This window comes from Schistocerca cancellata, chromosome 6 (genome assembly GCF_023864275.1).
Source record: "Schistocerca cancellata isolate TAMUIC-IGC-003103 chromosome 6, iqSchCanc2.1, whole genome shotgun sequence".
Classification (NCBI taxonomy): Eukaryota; Metazoa; Arthropoda; class Insecta; order Orthoptera; family Acrididae; genus Schistocerca; species Schistocerca cancellata.
In genome coordinates, this window is record NC_064631.1 from 693,122,005 (window position 1) to 693,143,112 (window position 21,108).

At 43.9% G+C, this 21,108-nt stretch overlaps 1 protein-coding gene across 2 annotated transcripts in view; it reads right to left on the reverse strand.

The window, feature by feature from the left end:
- The window catches only part of LOC126191522 (vesicular glutamate transporter 1-like), a 143,423-nt gene extending 133,142 nt beyond the window's left edge, over positions 1 to 10,281 (reverse strand). For both annotated transcript variants that reach the window (XM_049932421.1, XM_049932419.1), the window contains exon 1: positions 10,176 to 10,281. In XM_049932421.1, the coding sequence (XP_049788378.1) occupies positions 10,176 to 10,186 (11 nt within the window). In that variant the 5' untranslated portion in view covers positions 10,187 to 10,281. The remainder of the gene's footprint in view (positions 1 to 10,175) is intronic.
- Positions 10,282 to 21,108: the final 10,827 nt, after the last annotated feature.

Consider the following 21,108-nt stretch of genomic DNA (forward strand, 5'->3'; position numbering starts at 1 on the left):
AGTTTTTATTTTTTCTCCATGAATTTTAATTCCTACTCCGAATTTTTCTTTTGTTTGCCTTACTGCTTGCTCACTGTACAGATTGAATAACATTGGGGATAGGCTACAACCCTGTCTCACCCCAGTCCCAACCACTGCTTCCCTTTCATGCTCATCGACTCTTATAACTGCCATCTGGTTTCTGTACAAATTGTAAATAGCCTTTCGCTTCCCGTATTTTACCCCTGCCACCCTCAGAATTTGAAAGAGAGTATTCCAGACAACATTGCCAAAAGCTTTCTCTAAGTCTACAAATGCTAGAAACGTAGGTTTGCCTTTCCTTAATCTATTTCTAAGATAGGTCGTAGGGTCAGTATTGACTCACGTGTTTCATCATTTCTACGGAATCCAAACTGATCATCCCCGAGGTCGGCTTCTACCAGTTTTTCTATTCGTCTGTATAGAATTCGTGCTAGTATTTTGCAGCTGTGGCTTATTAAACTGATAGTTCGGTAATTTTCACATCTGTCAACACCTGCTTTCTTTTTGATTGGAATTATTATATTCTTCTTGAAGTCTGAGGGTATTTCACCTGTCTCATACATTTTGCTCACCAGATGGTAGAGTTTCGTCAGGACTGGCTCTCCCAAGGCCGTCAGTAGTTCTAATGGAATGTTGCCTACTCCTGGAGCCTTGTTTCAGCTTAGGTCTTTCAGTGCTCTGTCAAACTCTTCACGCAGTATCATATCTCCCATTTCATCTTCATCTACATCCTCTTCCATTTCCATAATATTGTCGTCAAGTACATCACCCTTGTACAGACCCTCTATATACTCCTTCAACCTTTCCGCTGTTCCTTCTTTGCTTAGAACTGGGTTTCCATCTGAGCTCTTGATATTCATACAAGTGGTTCTCTTTTCTCCAAAAGTCTCTTCAATTTTCCTGTAGGCAGTATCTATATTACCCCTAGTGAGAGAAGCCCATCCTGACATTTGTCCTCTAGCCATTCCTGCTTAGCCATTTTGGGCTTCCTGTCGATCTCATTTTTGAGACATTTGTATTCCTTTTTGCCTTCTTCATTTACTACATTTTTATATTTTCTCCTTTCATCAATTAAATTCAATATATCTTCTGTTACCCAAGGATTTCTACTAACCCTCGTCTTTTTACCTGCTTGATCCTCTGCTACCTTCACTAGTTCATCTCACAGAGCTACCCATCCTCCTTCTGCTGTATTTCTTACACCCATTCCTGCCAATTGTTCCTTTATGCTCTTCCTGAAACTCTGTACAACCTCTGGTTTAGTCAGTTTATCCAGGTCCAATCTCCTTAAATTTCCACCTTTTTGCAGTTTCTTCAGTTTTAATCTACAGTTCATAACCAATAGATTGTGGTCGGAGTCCACATCTGCCCCTGGAAATGTCTTACAATTTAAAACCTGGTTCCTAAATCTCTGTCTTACCATTATATAATCTATCTGAAACAACTTTCTTTTATGATTCTTGAACCAAGTGATAGCTATGATTAATTTATGCTCTGTGTAAAATTCTACCAGGCGGCTTCCTCTTTTATTTCTTACCCCCATTCCATATTCACCTACTACGTTTCCTTCTCTTCCTTTTCCTACTATCGAATTCCAGTCACCCATGACTATTAGCCTATCGTTTCCCTTCAGTATCTGAATAATTTCTTTTATCTCATCATATATTTCATCAATCTCTTCGTCATTTGCGGAGCTAGTTGGCATATAAACTTGTACTACTGTGGTAGGTGAGGGCTTCGAGTCTGTCTTGGCCACAATAATGCGTTCACTATTGTGTTTGTAGTGGCTTATCCGCACTCATATTGTTTTGATCATTATTGTGGTTACTCGTGCATTACCCCTATTTGATTTTGTATTTGTAACCCTGTATTCACCTGACCAGAAGTCTTGTTCCTCCTGCCACCGAACTTCACTAATTCCCACTATATCCAACTTTAACCTATCCATTTCCCTTTTTAAATTTTCTAACCATCCTGCCCGATTAAGGGATCTCACATTCGACGCTCCGATCCGTAGAACGCCTGTTTTCTTTCTCCTGATAACGACGTCCCTTCGAGTAGTCCCCGCCCGGAGATCCGAATGGGGGACTACTTTACCTCCGGAATATTTTACCCAAGAGGACGCCATCATCATTTAACCACACAGTAAAGCTGCATGACCTCGGGAAAAATTACGGCTGTAGTTTCCCCCTGCTTTCAGCCTTTTGCAGTTCTAGCACAGCAAGGCCGTTTTGGTTAGTGTTACAGGGCCAGATCAGTCAATCATCCAGACTGTTGCCCTTGCAACTACTGAAAAGGCTGCTGCCCCTCTTCAGGAACCGCACGTTTGTCTGGCCTCTCAACAGATACCCCTCCGTTGTGGTTGTACCTACGGTACGGCCATCTGTATCGCTGAGGCACGTAAGCCTCCCCACCCACGGCGAGGTCCATGGTTCATGGGGGGGGGGGGGGGGGGAGGGAGGTGATTTGACTTATAACCTTAAAGTTTAAACGCCGCCAAAGGACAATAGACCTTAGAATGTGGCACAGACTCTAACTTGATACGTCAATCCGTTCCTGAGAAACGGGCATCTCAACTGACGAACAGACTGAGAGTCAGATAAAAAAATGTTTTTTTTTTTCGTGTGATATAATTCCAAATTAACAGAGTTCCGATTTTTTTCTTTACTTGCACGTGAAAATTTGCTTCGTGCTCTTGAAGCATATCCGTAACATATGAATGCTGATTGAACCTGCCGGTAACAAATCAAGCAGCTCGCCTCTGAACTGCACGTAGTCTTCTTTCAAGCCGCCTTGGTGCGGATCCCAAACACTCCAGCAGTACTCAAGAACAGGTCGCACTAGCGTTCCATACGCAGTCTTCTTCACGCATGAACCACACTTTCCTAAAATTCTCCCAATAAGCCGAAGTCGACCATTCGCCTTTGTAAGTAGGCTGTTTATGTTTTCTTTATGTAAGTAGGCTGTTTATATTTTCTTATTGGCAACGTTACGTAGCGCTCTGTATGAAAATCACTGGCTGTACTGTGTGCAGTGTGTCAGCATGTCAAGAGTCAGCACTGTCTTTCCGTTGGAAGGACAACACTACTTCTTTAAGACTGCATGGAAATCCACTACTTCCGTGTGCATTGTCTTTTACTGCTCAGACTTTGAAAAAAAAAAACACTGAAATTTTACTGTGATGAACAATCTGGACTGTCTTTTGGACTGTGAGAAAATTTTAGCTTTTGACCAACATTGTATCAATAAGTGTGTGCATTTGATTTCTTTCTTATTGTAATTATGAAAAAAATTTTCAAATCTGTATTGGCCGCTGCCGAAAAAAAATTAGTAAAATTTTTTGTGGGGAGCGTGGGGGCTATGTAAGTAGGCTGTTTATGTTTTCTTTATGTAAGTAGGCTGTTTATGTTTTCTTATTGGCAACGTTACGTAGCGCTCTGTATGAAAATCACTGGCTGTACTGTGTGCAGTCTGTGGCTAGTTTGCATTGTTGTCTGCCATTGTAGTGTTGGGCAGCTGGATGTGAACAGCGCGTAGCGTTGCGCAGTTGGAGGTGAGCCGCCAGCAGTGGTGGATGTGGGGAGAGAGATGGCGGAGTTTTGTAATTTGTCATGAACTGCTATATATATTATGACTATTAAGGTAAATACATTGTTTGTTCTCTGTTAATATCTTTCATTTGCTAACTATCCCTATCAGTAGTTAGTGCCTTCCGTAGTTTGAATCTTTTATTTAGCTGGCAGTAGTGGCGCTCGCTGTACTGCAGTAGTTCGAGTAACGAAGATTTTTGGTGAGGTAAGTGATTTGTGAAAGGTACAGGTTAATGTTAGTCAGGGCCATTCTTTTGTAGGGATTTTTGATAGTCAGATTGCGTTGGGCTAAATAATATTGTGTGTCAGTTTAAGCACAGTCGTGTACAATTTTTCTAAGGGGACGTTTCACCTTCCATAACACGATCCTCACATGCTCTTTCCATTTCATATCGCTTCGCAACACTACGCCCAGATATTTAAGCGATGTCAAGCGGGACACTACTAATACTGTACCCGAACAGTACAGGTTTGTATTTCCTAGTGATCCGCATTAACTTACATTTTAAGTTTCCTTTACTTTACGTCTATGGTTCAAATGGCTCTGAGCACCATAAGACTTAACTTCTGAGTTCATCAGTCCCCTAGAACTTAGAACTACTTAAACCTAGCTAACCTAAGGATAGCACACACATCCATGCCAGAGGCAGGATTCGAACCTGCGACCGTAGCGGGCTCGCGGTTCCTGACTGTAGCGCCTAGAACCGCTCGGCCACCTAGGCCGGCCTTTACGTCGATGGTCACAAACTTCTTGTTAACAGATTACCGGTTTCGGTCTATAATGACCATCATCAGATCTGCAGAAAAAAATATGGGAAAAAACATAAATACAGTCGCAGACTGTCTTCAGCTTAAAAACAATAAATAGACCACAATGAAAAGTACTACTGACACATATATGCACTTGTGCGCTTTAAGTATGAAGAGACATACCTGTTTTATAAAAACAAAGTCCTAATGTACTGCAGCCACAGTGGCATCGTCAAATGTTATTTGCAGAATCAGCACCAGCGTCGTCAAATACACTCCTGGAAATGGAAAAAAGAACACATTGACACCGGTGTGTCAGACCCACCATACTTGCTCCGGACACTGCGAGAGGGCTGTACAAGCAATGATCATACGCACGACACAGCGGACACACCAGGAACCGCGGTGTTGGCCGTCGAATGGCGCTAGCTGCGCAGCATTTGTGCACCGCCGCCGTCAGTGTCAGCCAGTTTGCCGTGGCATACGGAGCTCCATCGCAGTCTTTAACACTGGTAGCATGCCGCGACAGCGTGGACGTGAACCGTATGTGCAGTTGACGGACTTTGAGCGAGGGCGTATAGTGGGCATGCGGGAGGCCGGGTGGACGTACCGCCGAATTGCTCAACACGTGGGGCGTGAGGTCTCCACAGTACATCGATGTTGTCGCCAGTGGTCGGCGGAAGGTGCACGTGCCCGTCGACCTGGGACCGGACCGCAGCGACGCACGGATGCACGCCAAGACCGAAGGACCCTACGCAGTGCCGTAGGGGACCGCACCGCCACTTCCCAGCAAATTAGGGACACTGTTGCTCCTGGGGTATCGGCGAGGACCATACGCAACCGTCTCCATGAAGCTGGGCTACGGTCCCGCACACCGTTAGGCCGTCTTCCGCTCACGCCCCAACATCGTGCAGCGCGCCTCCAGTGGTGTCACGACAGGCGTGAATGGAGAGACGAATGGAGACGTGTCGTCTTCAGCGATGAGAGTCGCTTCTGCCTTGGTGCCAATGATGGTCGTATGCGTGTTTGGCGCCGTGCAGGTGAGCGCCACAATCAGGACTGCATACGACCGAGGCACACAGGGCCAACACCCGGCATCATGGTGTGTGGAGCGATTTCCTACACTGGCCGTACACCACTGGTGATCGTCGAGGGGACACTGAATAGTGCACGGTACATCCAAACCGTCATCGAACCCATCGCTCTACCATTCCTAGACCGGCAAGGGAACTTGCTGTTCCAACAGGACAATGCACGTCCGCATGTATCCCGTGCCACCCAACGTGCTCTAGAAGGTGTAAGTCAACTACCCTGGCCAGCAAGATCTCCGGATCTGTCCGCCATTGAGCATGTTTGGGACTGGATGAAGCGTCGTCTCACGCGGTCTGCACGTCCAGCACGAACGCTGGTCCAACTGAGGCGCCAGGTGGAAATGGCATGGCAAGCCGTTCCACAGGACTACATCCAGCATCTCTACGATCGTCTCCATGGGAGAATAGCAGCCTGCATTGCTGCGAAAGGTGGATATACACTGTACTAGTGCCGACATTGTGCATGCTCTGTTGCCTGTGTCTATGTGCCTGTGGTTCTGTCAGTGTGATCATGTGATGTATCTGACCCCAGGAATGTGTCAATAAAGTTTCCCCTTCCTGGGACAATGAATTCACGGTGTTCTTATTTCAATTTCCAGGAGTGTATATACAAATAACATCACATGCACGCGTCATGTTGTCAGTAGCACTACTGTTACTGTACGGCAGCTTGTTTTTGAACAGTTAGGGTGACATCAGGTTAACATACATTTGGAGAACGAATATTCGTGGATTACTGTGCGGCACTTCAACTGTCACTATTCCACATTTCGTTTGGGAATTGTGAAAATAAGAAAGCAGAAATGATGGAGCGTACATATGAATGGAAAGGGACAGGAAATTGTTGATATTATTGTGAAATATTCTCCGATCCCTGTGCAATAAATTGCGAACCACTCGTATATGTGTTAGCCCAAAACATAAAAATGGAGCAGATGAATCAGGCCAAAGAGAATAAAGGGGTCTAGAAAATAATATTATTAGCAAGCGTAACTGCAAAGCAGCAACGGTCAGACAAGAAATGCAAGTCGATAGAAACCTACACGACTATGGAAAAGATAGCTGCAGCGTCCAGGAAAAATAAAAGAGACCTTCTGGAAAGAAAAGAAGCAGTTGCCTGAGGAAGATCTATATATAGGGGAAACAATCACGAGGACAATATTATAGAAAGAGAGGAGGGAGTAGGAGAAAATGATACAGGAGATATAATAATGCAAGAAGATTTTGACAGAGAACTGAAAGACGTAGGTGGAAAAGAGGCCCCAGGAATAGACGACGTTCTCTCAGAATTACTTATACCCTTTGAAGAGCCAGCTATGGCGAAATTATTCTCTCTAGCGAGCAAGATATATGAGAAAGGGGAAATACCATCAGACTTCAAGAAGAATGTAATAATTAGAAGAATGTAATAATTCTAATTCCAAAAAAGGTAGATGCTGAAACGTTGAATGTTACAGGACCATTATTTTAATAAATTATTTCTACATGATACTGACATGATATATTTACGTAAGAACGCAACAACTGGTAGAAGCCGACGTCAGGGGAGATCGGTTTGAGTTCTGGTGAAATGTAGGAACACAGGGGCTGTGCTGACAATACGATTTGTCTTAGAAGATAGGCTCAAGAATTGAAAACCAACATCTCTAGTAGCGCTTTTAGGTACAGAGAAAGATTTTGAAACTCTTGAATGGAATACAGACGTTGAAATTTTGGTGGTAGCGGGGAAAAAACACAGAGAGAAAAATGTTGTTTACATCTTGCACAGAAACGAGACCGCAGTTACCACTCAAAGAACATGAAAGGGAAGTTGTGGTTGAGAGGGGAGTGAGACAGGGTTGCAGTCTGTTTCGGTGTTACTCAAACTGTGCATTGAGCAAGCCGTGAAAGCAACTAAAAAGTAATGCGGCAAGAGAATTAAAGTTCAGGGAGAAGAAATAAGAACTTTAAGGCTTGTCGCTTAGTTTGTAATTCCGGCAAAAGGACTACGAAGAACTGGCAAAGGACTTGGAAATCAACTGAGTGGAATGGGTTGTTGTTGTTGTGGTCTTCAGTCCAGAGACTCGTTTCATGCAGCTCTCCATGCTACTCTATCCTGTGCAAGCTTCTTCATCTCCCAGTACCTACTGCAACCTACATGCTTCTGAATCTGCTTAGTGTATTCATCTCTTGGTCTCCCTCTACGATTTTTACCCTCCACGTTGCCCTCCAATGCTAAATTTGTGATCCCTTGATGCCTCAGAACATGTCCTACCAACCGGTCCCCTCTTCTTGTCAAGTTGTGCCACAAACTCCTCTTCTCTCCAATTCTATTCAATACCTCCTCATTAGTGATGCGATCTACCAATCTAATCTTCATCATTCTTCGGTAGCACCACATTTCGAAAGCTTCTATTCTCTTCTTGTCCAAACTATTTATCGTGGAATGGGTAGTGTCTTCAAAAGTTGTTAAGACACGAACATCAAGAAAACCAAAACAGGAGTAATGGAATGTAGTCGAATTACATCAGACAAGCCTGGGGAACTACATTAGGAAATGAGACACTAAAGTATTCGATGAATCCTGCTATTTGGGCAGCAAAATAACTGATGACGAGCGAAGTTGGGTAGCATAGAAGAATGCTGAAAGTTAGATGGATACATCGAATGACAAATGAGGAGATACCGAATCGAGTTGGAGAAAAGAAATTTGCGTCACAGTTTGACTAAAGGAAAGGGATTGTTGGTGGAACACACCCTGAGGCATCAAGGAATTGCGTTTGGTAAGGGAAACAAGCATTTGGGGGTGGGGGCCATACTGTAGATGGAGATCCAAAGATGAATACATGAATACAGTAAGCAGGTTCCAATAGGTGTAGGTTGCGGTAGTTACGTAGAGATGAAAAGAAAGATCACAAATTTGTTAATAGAGTTTATTTTGAATTTGGGATTGTAAATGGATTTCACATTTAATCCTTTCAAGTCAGCATTTCGTTTCACTTCTATGCAGGATCATATTATTTTACTTAGTTTTTTGTCAGTAACAATGTTATACATTTCTGAAATTCGTGCAAACAGGTGGTAGAAAAGTCATCTTGTCTTTTTCTGTTGCTGGTGCGTGTGTGTATGTGCGTGTGTGTGTGCCTGCGTTGTATCAGCACCGTAATACGTCAGTTGTATATGTTATTCAGAGCGCAAGTAGGAACTGTGTTATTAGGAAATATTCTCCAAAGTACCCGTTAGTATCAGGGCGTCGTTTATGAATGTTCCCAATTACAGTCAAAAGTACAGAGCTATTACAAATGATTGAAGCGATTTCATAAATTCACTGTACCTCCATTCATTGACATGTGGTCACGACACACTACAGATACGTAGAAAAACTCATAAAGTTTTGTTCGGCTGAAGCCGCACTTCAGGTTTCTGCAGTCAGAGCGCTCGAGAGCGCAGTGAGACAAAAGGCGACAGGAGCCGAGAAGGCGTACGTCGTGCTTGAAATGCACTCACATCAGTCAGTCATAACAGTGCAACGACACGTCAGGATGAAGTTCAACAAAGATCCACCAACTGCTAACTCCATTCGGCGATGGTATGCGCAGTTTAAAGCTTCTGGATGCCTCTGTAAGGGGAAATCAACGGGTCGGCCTGCAGTGATCGAAGAAACGGTTGAACGCGTGCGGGCGAGTTTCACGCGTAGCCCGCGGAAAATTGGCTCATGCCACAACTGGAGACCGACAGCGCCGACTTCATCTTTCAACAGGATGGTGCTCCACCGCACTTCCATCATGATGTTCGGCATTTCTTAAACAGGAGATCGGAAAACCGATGGATCGGTCGTGATGGAGATCATGATCAGCAATTCATGTCATGGCCTCCACGCTCTCCCGACTTAACCCCATGCGATTTCTTTCTGTGGGGTTATGTGAAAGATTCAGTGTTTAAACCTCCTCTACCAAGAAACGTGCCAGACCTGCGAGCTCGCATCAACGATGCTTTCGAACTCATTGGTGGGGACATGCTGCGCCGAGTGTGGGAGGAATTTTATTATCGGCTTGATGTCTGCCGAATCACTAAAGGGGCACATATCGAACATTTGTGAATGCCTAAAAAAGCTTTTTGAGTTTTCGTACGTGTGTGCAAAGCATTTTGAAAATATCTCAAATAATAAAGTTATTGTAGAGCTGTGAAATCGCTTCAATCATTTGTAATAACCCTGTACAGTATCATTTGGAATTAGAAGCATTTAAATGAAGTCAATTATAGTTCCTTCTGTCTAATCGCGTTCGTTGGTGATAGAAAGGAATAAAAAGATTTGTATGATATTCACGCGGCCATATTTAAACAACAGTGAGAGCGGAGAGCTACAGGTCAGTTTACTCCCATCATTATTGAACTGCATTATAAAAGCTCATGAAAATGATAATAGACGTTATATAAACCACTTAAAGAACCTCAAAATTGGCAATAAATGCTCGTTACATTTGAATTAAAAAAGAAATTTATCAGAGCATATTTGACTTGTTGCTGCCTTTTCTAAGTATTTTGTGTTCTTTGTAAATCGTGAAAAATGAGTACGAAAATAAAATATGTTGAAATGTCTGTGTTGTAGGCAACTCACAAGTATATCTCACAGATAGCTCCAGATCGCAAACCTTCAAAAGTAGAATGTGTTGATAGACATACAGAATAAAATCTTCTATTACTATTTACGAGCGACGAAAATGCGTTGCATGATTTTCATTACCTGAGGATCATTTCGCTTGATGACTACGAATCACGGGGATGGCTGCGAACCTTGAATTTGTCCTGAAAAGAAAAAGAAGCACTACGTTAGCTAAATTAGATTAAGATGTAAACGGAAAATTAGCAAACTCTTGAGCATCTGTGTATATTATATTACGTTTCCTTTCTTGGTCGCGTAGATGAGTTAAATCCAAGTGAAATTAAAGAATATGAGAGTTAACGTGTGGCTAAGCATATCTGCCAACCTAGATATATCTCTAAGTACTATTACACGGAAAAAATGAACATTTAAAAAGTGTGGAACGTAGGCAGGATGTTTGGTAGGGCCCTAAGGAAAGGAAGATGAAGTGTGGGTAGTTTAAGTTACAGGAAGCACCTCCAGGGAGGAAAAGGAAAGAACAAAGATTAGGACTTGACGCTCCGTTGATAGGCAGAGCAGGAGCTCGGATTCAGGGAGGGCAATCAGTCGTGTCTTTTATCGTAGGATCATCGCGACATTTGCCTTTAGTGACACAGGGAAACACCAGGCCTTGGACGAACGGACTAGGGCATTAAACGCCGTCCTCCCAAAAGCGGATCCAGTGTGTTATCCACTGTACCATCTCGCTCGGTGTAGAAAATGAAGAAATGTATTTGGAAGTAGCGTGAAAAAAGATTTTAATGTTACTGGTGCTATGTTGTTGTTGTGGTCCTCAGCTACTTTATTCTTTACAAGCCTATTCAACTCCGGGTAACTACTGCAACGTATAGCCTTCTGAACCTGCTTACTGTATTCATCTCTTGGCCGCTCCCCCCCCCCCCCCCCTTTTCTGGAATATTTAACCCTCACACATCCCTCCAGTAGTAAACTGGGCATCCCCTGATATCTTAGAATGCGTCCTATGAACTGATCATTTCTTTTAGTCAAGTTATGCAACTAATTTCTTCCCTTCCCAGTTCTATTCGGTACCTCTTCATTGGTTACATGATCTACCAATCTAATCTCCAGCGTACTTCTGAGCACCACATTTCAAAAACTTTCACCGGCCGGTATGGCCGTGCGGTTCTAGGCGCTTCAGTCTGGAACCGCGTGCACGCTACGGCCGCAGGTTCGAATCCTGCCTCGGGCATGGATGTGTGTGATGTCCTTAGGTTTAAGTAGTTCTAAGTTCTAGGGGACTGATGACCACAGATGTTAAGTCCCATAGTGTTCAGAGCCATTTGAACCATTATTTTTCAAAAACTTCCAGTCTCCTCTTGCCTGAACTGTTTTCCGTCCACGTTTCACTTCAATACTTGGCTTCACTTCTGATAGATACCTCCAGAAAATATTTCCTAAACTTAAAACTATATTCGACGTTAATAAATTCCTCTTCCCGTTGTTAGTCTACAGTTTAATACCTCTCTACTTCATCCATCTTCAGTTATACTACTTTTAGTATCTGTTTTCTAATCTAATTCTCACAGGATCACCTGATTTAATTCAACTACATTCCACTACTCTTGTTCTGCTTTTGTTGATATCCATCTTGTGTTCTCCCTTCAAGATACTGTCCATTCCATACAGCTACTCTTCCAAGTCCTTTGCTCTCTTTGACAGAACTACAATGTTAACGACAAACCTGAAAGTTTTAATTTTTCTCCATGAACTTTAACTCCTCCTCCAATTTTTCTTTGGTTTCCTTTACTGTTTGCTCAGTGTACAGATTGAATAACATCCGGAATAGGCTACAACCCTGTCTCGCTCCCTTCTCAACCACTGTTTTCTTTTCGTGCCACTCGACTTTTGTAAGTGCAACCTGGTTTCTGTTCAACTTGTACATGACCTTTCGCTTTCTGTGTTTTACCTCACCTACGACACTTTCAAAAAGGGTATTCCAGTTAACATTGTCAAAAGCTTTCCACAAATCTATGAAAGCTATAAACGTAGGTTTACCTTTCCTTAAACTATCTTCTAAGCTACGTAGTAGCCTCACATGATCCTTCATTTCTTCGGAATCCAAATTGATCTTCCCATAGGTCGACTTCTACCAGTTTCCCATTCTTCCGTGAATAACTCACGTTAGTACCTTGCAATCATGACATACTAAACGGATCGTTTAGTAATATTTACACCTGTCAGCACCTGCTTTCTTTGGAATTATTACGTTCTTCTTGAAGTCTGAGGGTATTTCGCCTTTCTTATACATCTTGTACGTCAGGTGGAATGGATTCATACTGGCTGTCTCATTCAAGCGTATCAGTAGTTCTGAGGGAATGTCGTCTACTGCAGGGGCCTTGTTTCAACTTTCAAGGGCGCTGTCACATTCTTCATGCAATATTATATCTCCTACCTCATCTTCCCTTACTCCCTCTTCTCTCTTTATAATAGTATTGTTCTCAAGGTTGTTTTCCGTATATACACCTTCTATAAATTCCTTCCACCTATTATCTTTCCCTTCTTTGCTTAGTACTGGTTTTCCATCTGAGCACTCGGTATTCTTACAGCTGCTGTTCGTTCCTCTAAACGGCTCTTTAGTGTTGCTATTGGAGGTGGCTACGTTTCCCCTAGTTATAGATGCTATATTTTCCTTATATTTGCCATTTGGTCTTTCCTGCCTAACTGTTTTGCACTTCCTGTCAGCCTCAATATTTGAACGTATGTATACCCTGACGCCTGCTTCCTTTGTTACATTTTTATATTTTCTGCTTACATCACTTAAATTTAATTTCTCCTGTGATGTCCAAGGATTTCTGCCTGGCCTGTCTTTTTACTTATTTGATCCTGTGCTGCCTTCATCATTTCATGTATCTAAGCTGTCTATTTGACCTCTACTGCATTTATTCCCCCTATTTCAGTCGATCGTGGCCTAATGCTCCTTCTAAAATTTTCAATTATCTCTGTGTCTTTCAACTTATCCAGGTCCCATCTCCTTAATTTCCTATTGTTTTGCAATTTCTTCACTTTTAATCTCCAGTTCATAACCAATTATCTCATCCCACATTCTTTCAATCTCTTCATCATCTACAGTGCTAGCTGGCATATAAATTTCTATTACTATGGTGGGTGTTGGCTTCGTGTCTATCTTAGCTACGATAATACGTTCACTATGCTCTTCGTAGCAGCTTACCTGAATTCCTATTTCTTATTCATTATTAGACCGACTCCTGCATTACCCCTCTTATTTTTGTATTTACAATCAGCTGACGTGAAGTCCTGTTTATCCTTCCACCAGACTTCTGTAGTAGCCACTACTTTTAACATCAACCTGCCCATTTCCCTTCCTAAATTTTCCAACCTGCCTGCCCGATTAAGGAATCTAACATTCCATGCTCCAAGCCACAGAACACCAATTTTATTTTTCCTGAAGACGAGATTCTCCTGAATTCTCCCCACCCAGAGATCTGGAAAGGGGACTATTTTATCTCCGGAATATTTACCCAAGAGGATGCCATCATCATTTAATCATACAGTAAGGCTGCATGTCCTCGGGAAAAATAACGGATGTAGTTTCTGATTGCTTTTAGCCTTTCGCAGTATAAGCACAGTAGAGCCATGTTGGTTGATGTTACAAAACAACATCAGTCAATCAAACAGACTGTTGCCCATGGAGCTGTTGAAAAGGCTTCTTGCACATTTTTCAGGGAGCACAATTTTTCCTGGCTTCTCAACAGATACCCCTCCGATGTGGTTGCACCTACGGTATGCATATCTGTATCACTGAGGAGCACAAACAATGCCACTGAGGCATGGGCCTTGGTCCGCTGGAGGACTTGTCCATTGCCTATATTACAATTGTGTCCAAAATAAAAGCAATATACGGAAATTTTGCATGCTTGCATTTATTTTTCCACAACAGTATAAAAGGATGATAGTAAAGTAGAAACAATGTAAAGAATACAGAACGTAAACAACTGCAACATACATAACGTTAGACAAAAATGTTCTTCGTTTTTTCCAACTTAACGGATTTGCACACGCATTCCGACAACTGGTTAATGTGCTCAGTATGGAGTATGACAATCTCTGGCATCAAACAGGCCTGATAATAACGGGGCATGCTGTGACTGATGTCATCAATCTCTTGTTGAGGCAATAACGCCCCTTCTTCCTGCAGAGCTGCTCGAAAGTCTTGGAGTGTGGTTGGTGGATGCTGATGTAACTCGTCTCCTTGGTGCAACCCAGACATGCACTACGGAATTCCAATCGTCATGTGTGCAACATCTTCCGTTCCCAAGAAAACATTGTCCACCGACGCTCTAAGAGGTCGAGCATTATCGTCCATCAATACGAAGTCTGGGTCCACAGCACCTCACAACAACTGCACATGAGGTCCCAAGGTATCGTACCGATACCTGACAGCAGTTAAACCTTGCCGATTCATCCGTTCAGTTTCATGAAGACGTGTTTGAGTGGTCAACATAATTCCTGCTCATACGCTAGGGGTCCTCCTCGATTCCGGTCTCTTTCCACAAAGTTTGGGTCCCGAAATCGCATTCCACGCTCCCTCCAGATCCGAATCCTGGAGAACCACTCTCCAGATCAAATCATGACTCATTTGTAAAAAGAACATCGGTCCACTGATCGACCGTCCAGGTGGCACGTTGGCGACCCCTCTTTAGACGCTCCCTTCTGTGAAGACGTGTCGGAGATATACGTACAGCAGGTCTTCGACAATAAGGGCCACTCTGCCGAAGCCTTCTGTACACCGTTTGCGTCGACACTGCGAGGTCAGCTGCCAGTTGCCATGAAGTGCTACGGCCCTCCCGTCGTGCCCTTACAGCAAATTAAAGGTCGTCTCTTCTGACGTCACACGTGGTCGGCCCTGCCCCTGTTTCCGGGATACCGTTTCGGCCTCTATAAACTGTCGCCACAGTTCTGCTTCCATTCTTCCTATGGCCCTCCACCGCAGTTCTGCTTCCATTCTTCCTACGGCCCTCCACCGCAGACAGTCTGGTAGGCGTCTTCTCTGTACCATACTGCACCGTCTGTGATCGTGTTTACAGCGACTGTGCATGAGAGACTAGCCGGCAAACACCACCCCGTTTGATAGGTGCCCTGACGTCAGCGATGGCGTCATTGTCCGTGGACCACGCCATCTTCCGTGCAGAACACCATCGTACGTGCATCTGTTGACAGTTTGTATGATTATATCGTGAATTAGACGCAGGATGGGGAAACAGTGGTTTGCTGCTTTAATTTCGGACACCAGTGTAGTTGTAATATAGGCAGTATAAAAGCTGTTGCCTATATTACAACTAATTATTAACCTTTTTTAAAATGCAGACACGTCACGTATGCTATGTACATCGAAAATGAGAAACGAAATACACTCCTGGAAATGGAAAAAAGAACTCATTGACACCGGTGTGTCAGACCCACCATACTTGCTCCGGACACTGTGAGAGGGCTGTACAAGCAATGATCACACGCACGGCACAGCGGACACACCAGGAACCGCGGTGTTGGCCGTCGAATGGCGCTAGCTGCGCAGCATTTGTGCACCGCCGCCGTCAGTGTCAGCCAGTTTGCCGTGGCATACGGAGCTCCATCGCAGTCTTTAACACTGGTAGCATGCCGCGACAGCGTGGACGTGAACCGTATGTGCAGTTGACGGACTTTGAGCGAGGGCGTATAGTGGGCATGCGGGAGGCCGGGTGGACGTACCGCCGAATTGCTCAACACGTGAAGACCGTAGGATCCTATGCAGTGCCGTAGGGGACCGCACCGCCACTTCCCAGCAAATTAGGGACACTGTTGCTCCTGGGGTATCGGCGAGGACCATTCGCAACCGTCTCCATGAAGCTGGGCTACGGTCCCGCACACCGTTAGGCCATCTTCCGCTCACGCCCCAACTTCGTGCAGCCCGCCTCCAGTGGTGTCGCGACAGGCGTGAATGGAGGGACGAATGGAGACGTGTCGTCTTCAGCGATGAGAGTCGCTTCTGCCTTGGTGCCAATGATGGTCGTATGCGTGTTTGGCGCCGTGCAGGTGAGCGCCACAATCAGGACTGCATACGACCGAGGCACACAGGGCCAACACCCGGCATCATGGTGTGGGGAGCGATCTCCTACACTGGCCGTACACCACTGGTGATCGTCGAGGGGACACTGAATAGTGCACGGTACATCCAAACCGTCATCGAACCCATCGTTCTACCATTCCTAGACCGGCAAGGAAACTTGCTGTTCCAACAGGACAATGCACATCCGCATGTATCCCGTGCCACCCAACGTGCTCTAGAAGGTGTAAGTCAACTACCCTGGCCAGCAAGATCTCCGGATCTGTCCCCCATTGAGCATGTTTGGGACTGGATGAAGCGTCGTCTCACGCGGTCTGCATGTCCAGCACGAACGCTGGTCCAACTGAGGCGCCAGGTGGAAATGGCATGGCAAGCCGTTCCACAGGACTACATCCAACATCTCTACGATCGTCTCCATGGGAGAATAGCAGCCTGCATTGCTGCGAAAGGTGGATATACACTGTACTAGTGCCGACATTGTGCATGCTCTGTTGCCTGTGTCTATGTGCCTGTGGTTCTGTCAGTGTGATCATGTGATGTATCTGACCCAGGAATGTGTCAATAAAGTTTCCCCTTCCTGGGACAATGAATTCACGGTGTTCTTATTTCAATTTCCAGGAGTGTATTTCCATCACGCTATTAATAATGGTATTAAAATTTCATGCTTGGCATTTGCAGATGACGTGGCCATTCTAGCAGAAAACGAGGCCACAGCAATTAAACAGATAGACATTCTCAAAGAATGCGCCGAAAAAGTTGGGCTACAAATTTCCTTTCACAAAACCAAATTCATCTGCTCAAAATTTGAAACTCAAAAACTGACTACAAAATATGGACAAATTGAGAGAGTTCCATTCTTTAAATACTTAGGCGAGGTCCTAGAACCCACAGGGGGAGAGAAAACTGCACAAAAAGTTCGACTGCAAAAACTGAAAAGAGCATACTGGAAAACCCACAACATCTACAATAAAAAGTGTCTCTCCATTCACTCAAAAATACGACACTACAATACAGTAATCAAGCCCGAAGCACTATATGCCAGCGAAACACTCACACTCCATAGGAAAGGCGACCTGGAAGGCATCCTGAAAGAGGAACGCAAAATTATCAGAAAGATTCTTGGCCCAAAAAGAACTGAAGATGGATACAGGTTACAGTCTCGGAAAACTACAGAAAAATTATCTAACCTCGCCGCAGACATCCGGAAAAGAAGACTAAAATTTTACGGTCATATCCACAGACTCCCAACACCCAGACTCTCCCACAAAATTTTAATATACATTGAAAAATTGAAAACCATACCCTGGATAAAAGAAACCAAAACAGATCTAGCAAATGCACAAATAAATTCTTCAGAAGTTATAAACAGAAATGTATACAGGCAAAAAATCAATAGTTGGAAAGTACAACCCGAGAATGAAGTTTGCAAGAGACAGGGGACAAAATGGACAGAGGAAAGAAAGAGAATTCATGGGGAAAGAATGAGAGAAGTTTGGAGAATTAAAAAATTGAATCGGAAAAGTTTTGCGTGATCCGTATGGGTCCAATCGCACATAATAATAATAATAATAATGGTGTATATCTTACTCCACATTAAACAATTTTTGTGACTGAAACGAAAATTTCTCTTTGTAACATACGGTAGCAACTCTTCCAATGAAACGTAGTTTATCTCTTGAATGTAAATTACACAGAATTATATTTCAATCCCATTAATCATCTGCTGATATCTTTTGACTGTTTTCTGACGAAATACGACATCCATCAGACGAACAGGCTGTTCGGATTATTAATGACAGTTTCATAAGTAGCTAAAAAAATCGTATTGACTGATGAGCAACGCTGTCGACAGCATCTCCAGTCATATGTTGCATTTTCAGTTTACGACCTTCATTTCACTCCAAAGTTTGCTGTCGATCATTACAGATTAGTAGTTGTCGACAATGTTACTCATCCATTGTTGCTCTTGTAGCCTATTGTTCGTATAACACCAATAAATACATCTAAGCCCTTGTTGATTGCCTGGCGAATCTATATGGGAGAAGCTTCACTCCGTGGGAATATGAAGTACGAAATTTTAAAATGGCGAAAACATAGAAATAAAACATAAGATAATAAATTTTTGAAATTATTTCTGCAACCGGAATGAAATGCAAAGACGAAACTAGGTAATAAAAGTTACAAGACTGATACGAAAACGGCAGCAGGAATTAAACGGGAGAGGGTGTAATATTTAAGAGGGGAACTTTTTGAGGGAAAACGTTGATGAAATGCAGTCAGTGTAATACTCAACGAACAGTTCAGAAAGGGTTATAGAGATAGAAATCCGGATCACAGCGATGCTGCTGATAATGAAACCAACTTTTTTGTATTACGCTTGCCAGTTCACCTTTTCAACGCTTCATGGTTTATGGTTACTTGTTAATTTCTTCTACAGTGGCAACTTGATGGTAATGCATAGCAATGGTCACAAAGGTGGAGCCATTACGACTTGGAGGTAGCGGGCTCAAGTCCTGATGGTGTATGATATTGTAGTCACCAGTAATAGGCCGGCAATGAGAGAAAAATTGCCGTGGCACAATATATGATCGAACCAACGTGCGCCCATCTCCTCAGTTAAATTTTAAACGTCACTAGATTGTCTCACGGAGGGAAAGCGAGTGACACTGTTAATGGAGACGTGATTGTCAAGGAAGTTGACACAGTACTGCTTCTGTTCAGATACCCAATGTGTGTGTTCCGGAGTCGGGAGGTGGGGGAAGCGTACTTCGCTCTCCCGGCAGTCCGATACCACTGCTGTTGTGGTGTCTCGGTACCAAGAATGCTTTTGGGCTGCTTTAGCGGTAAAAACCTTAGCTATTCATCAGTAACTCAGGGAGGGAGGGGGAGGGGAAAGGTGGGAGATGAGACACTCAACCCAAATGTAAGTGAGTTTCGGAAGAGTTTCATTGCCCACAGAAAGCTGCCTCAACGTCAGTGAGTTTTCCGAGATGTCCACAGCAACTTTTAACTGGAAATTAAAAGTAGAAGAAGCTCTTTCGTGGAGGCAGCATTAATCAGCGGAATGTAACCAATGGCAGTGGAAGAGTTTAGAACACCAGGGGAACACAACTTGCAGAAGAAAACACAGCAGGTTAGTAACCACACGATGTCTAATGTTCCAAGTGTAAACAGAGAAAATTTTATTTCAAGCGATTACTAATGGTCACGATGGTCTAGGGTACCGTTTTTGACTAGCCACCAAATCGCCTTGGATCCCGAGTTAGATCCCAGCTACTGCTTACATTCTGAATAAAAAATCATCAGCATTAGCTGCCAAAGAGGTCCGGCATAAAAGATCATCCTCGTTCTGCAATGGTTTTGTCAAAAGATGGTGCACAGTTTCAGAGCACTGTCTTGCCCTTGAAGTGGGAACCGTTCATAAAAACGAAGAAATCAGCCAAGATCACCATGAGGCTGCAGAAATGAATGGAAACAGTGCATTACAGACACGTAACATGTATCTGCAGGACATACGGCCCGAGTGAAAAAGTTTCGTTACGATCTGACACATGACATTAGTATGTCTGCCTTCTGTCCACACACATTGTACTCCTCATCTATAATTAGATAAATTAAAATAACGAAATAAAGAGCTGAGCAGTTGTAAGCATATCTAGCTGTATAGAGAGTTTTATTAGAATAATTATTATGGAACCTGCCACGTGGTCCGAATAGCGAATCGCAAGGTATTCAAGTCTGAATTTAGTTGGTTGTTCTAAATTCACAAGTGCCGTAAGCGAGCGGGATCCACCACGTCGCAGAGGGGTCGTTGCTGGCCGAGGAAACGCAAGCCATTGGGATACAAGGGATGCCATAGCATCAGGAAAGTTTCGAAGGCTGACCGACGGATACGAGATGTGTTCTAAGCAAATATACTGCATAATTTGCAGGAGCGGACACCACTTCTTTCCGAAAAGGTACAAAATACAATAAAAGGACAGAGGAAAAGTGGAGCATCATAGAGTTACGAATTGTAATACACTACTGGCCATTAAAATTGCTACAACACAAAGATGACGTGCTACAGACGCGAAATTTAACCGACAGGAAGAAGATGATGTGATATGCAAATGATAAGCTTTTCAGACCATTCACACAAGGTTGGCACCAGTGGCTACACCTACAACCGATTTCACATACGCAAACAGCAGTTGACCGGCTTTGCCTGGTGAAACGTTGTTGTGATGCCTCGTGTAAGGAGGAGAAATGCGTACCACCACGTTTCCGACTTTGATAAAGGTCGGATTGTAGCCTATCACGATTGCGGTTTATCGTATCGCGACATTGCTGCTTGTGTTGGTCGAGATCCAATGACTGTTAGCAGAATATGGAGTCGGTGGGTTCAGGAGGGTAATGCGGAACGCCGTGCTGGATCCCAACGGCCTCGTATCACTAGCAGTCGAGATGACAGGCATCTTATCCGCATGGCTGTAACGGATCGTGAAGCCACGTCTCGATCCCTGAGTCAACAGATGGGGACGTTTGCAAGACAACAACCATCTGCAGGAACAGTACGATGACGTTTGCAGCAGCATGGACTATCAGCTCGGAGACCATGGCTGCTGTTACCCTTGACGCTGCATCACAGACAGCAGCGCCTGCGATGGTGTACTCAACGACGAACCTGGGTGCACGAATGGCAAAACTTCATTCTTTCGGATGAATCCAGGTTCTGTTTACAGCATCATGATGGTCGCATCCGTGTTTGGCGACATCGCGATGAACGCACATTGGAAGCGTGTATTCGTCGTCGCCATACTGGCGTATTACCCGGCGTGGTGGTATAGGGTGCCATTGGTTACACGTCTCGGTCACCTCTTCTTCGCATTGACGTCACTTTGAACAGTGGACGTTACATTTCAGATGTGTGACGACCCGTGGCTCTACCCTTCATCCGATCCCTGCGAAACC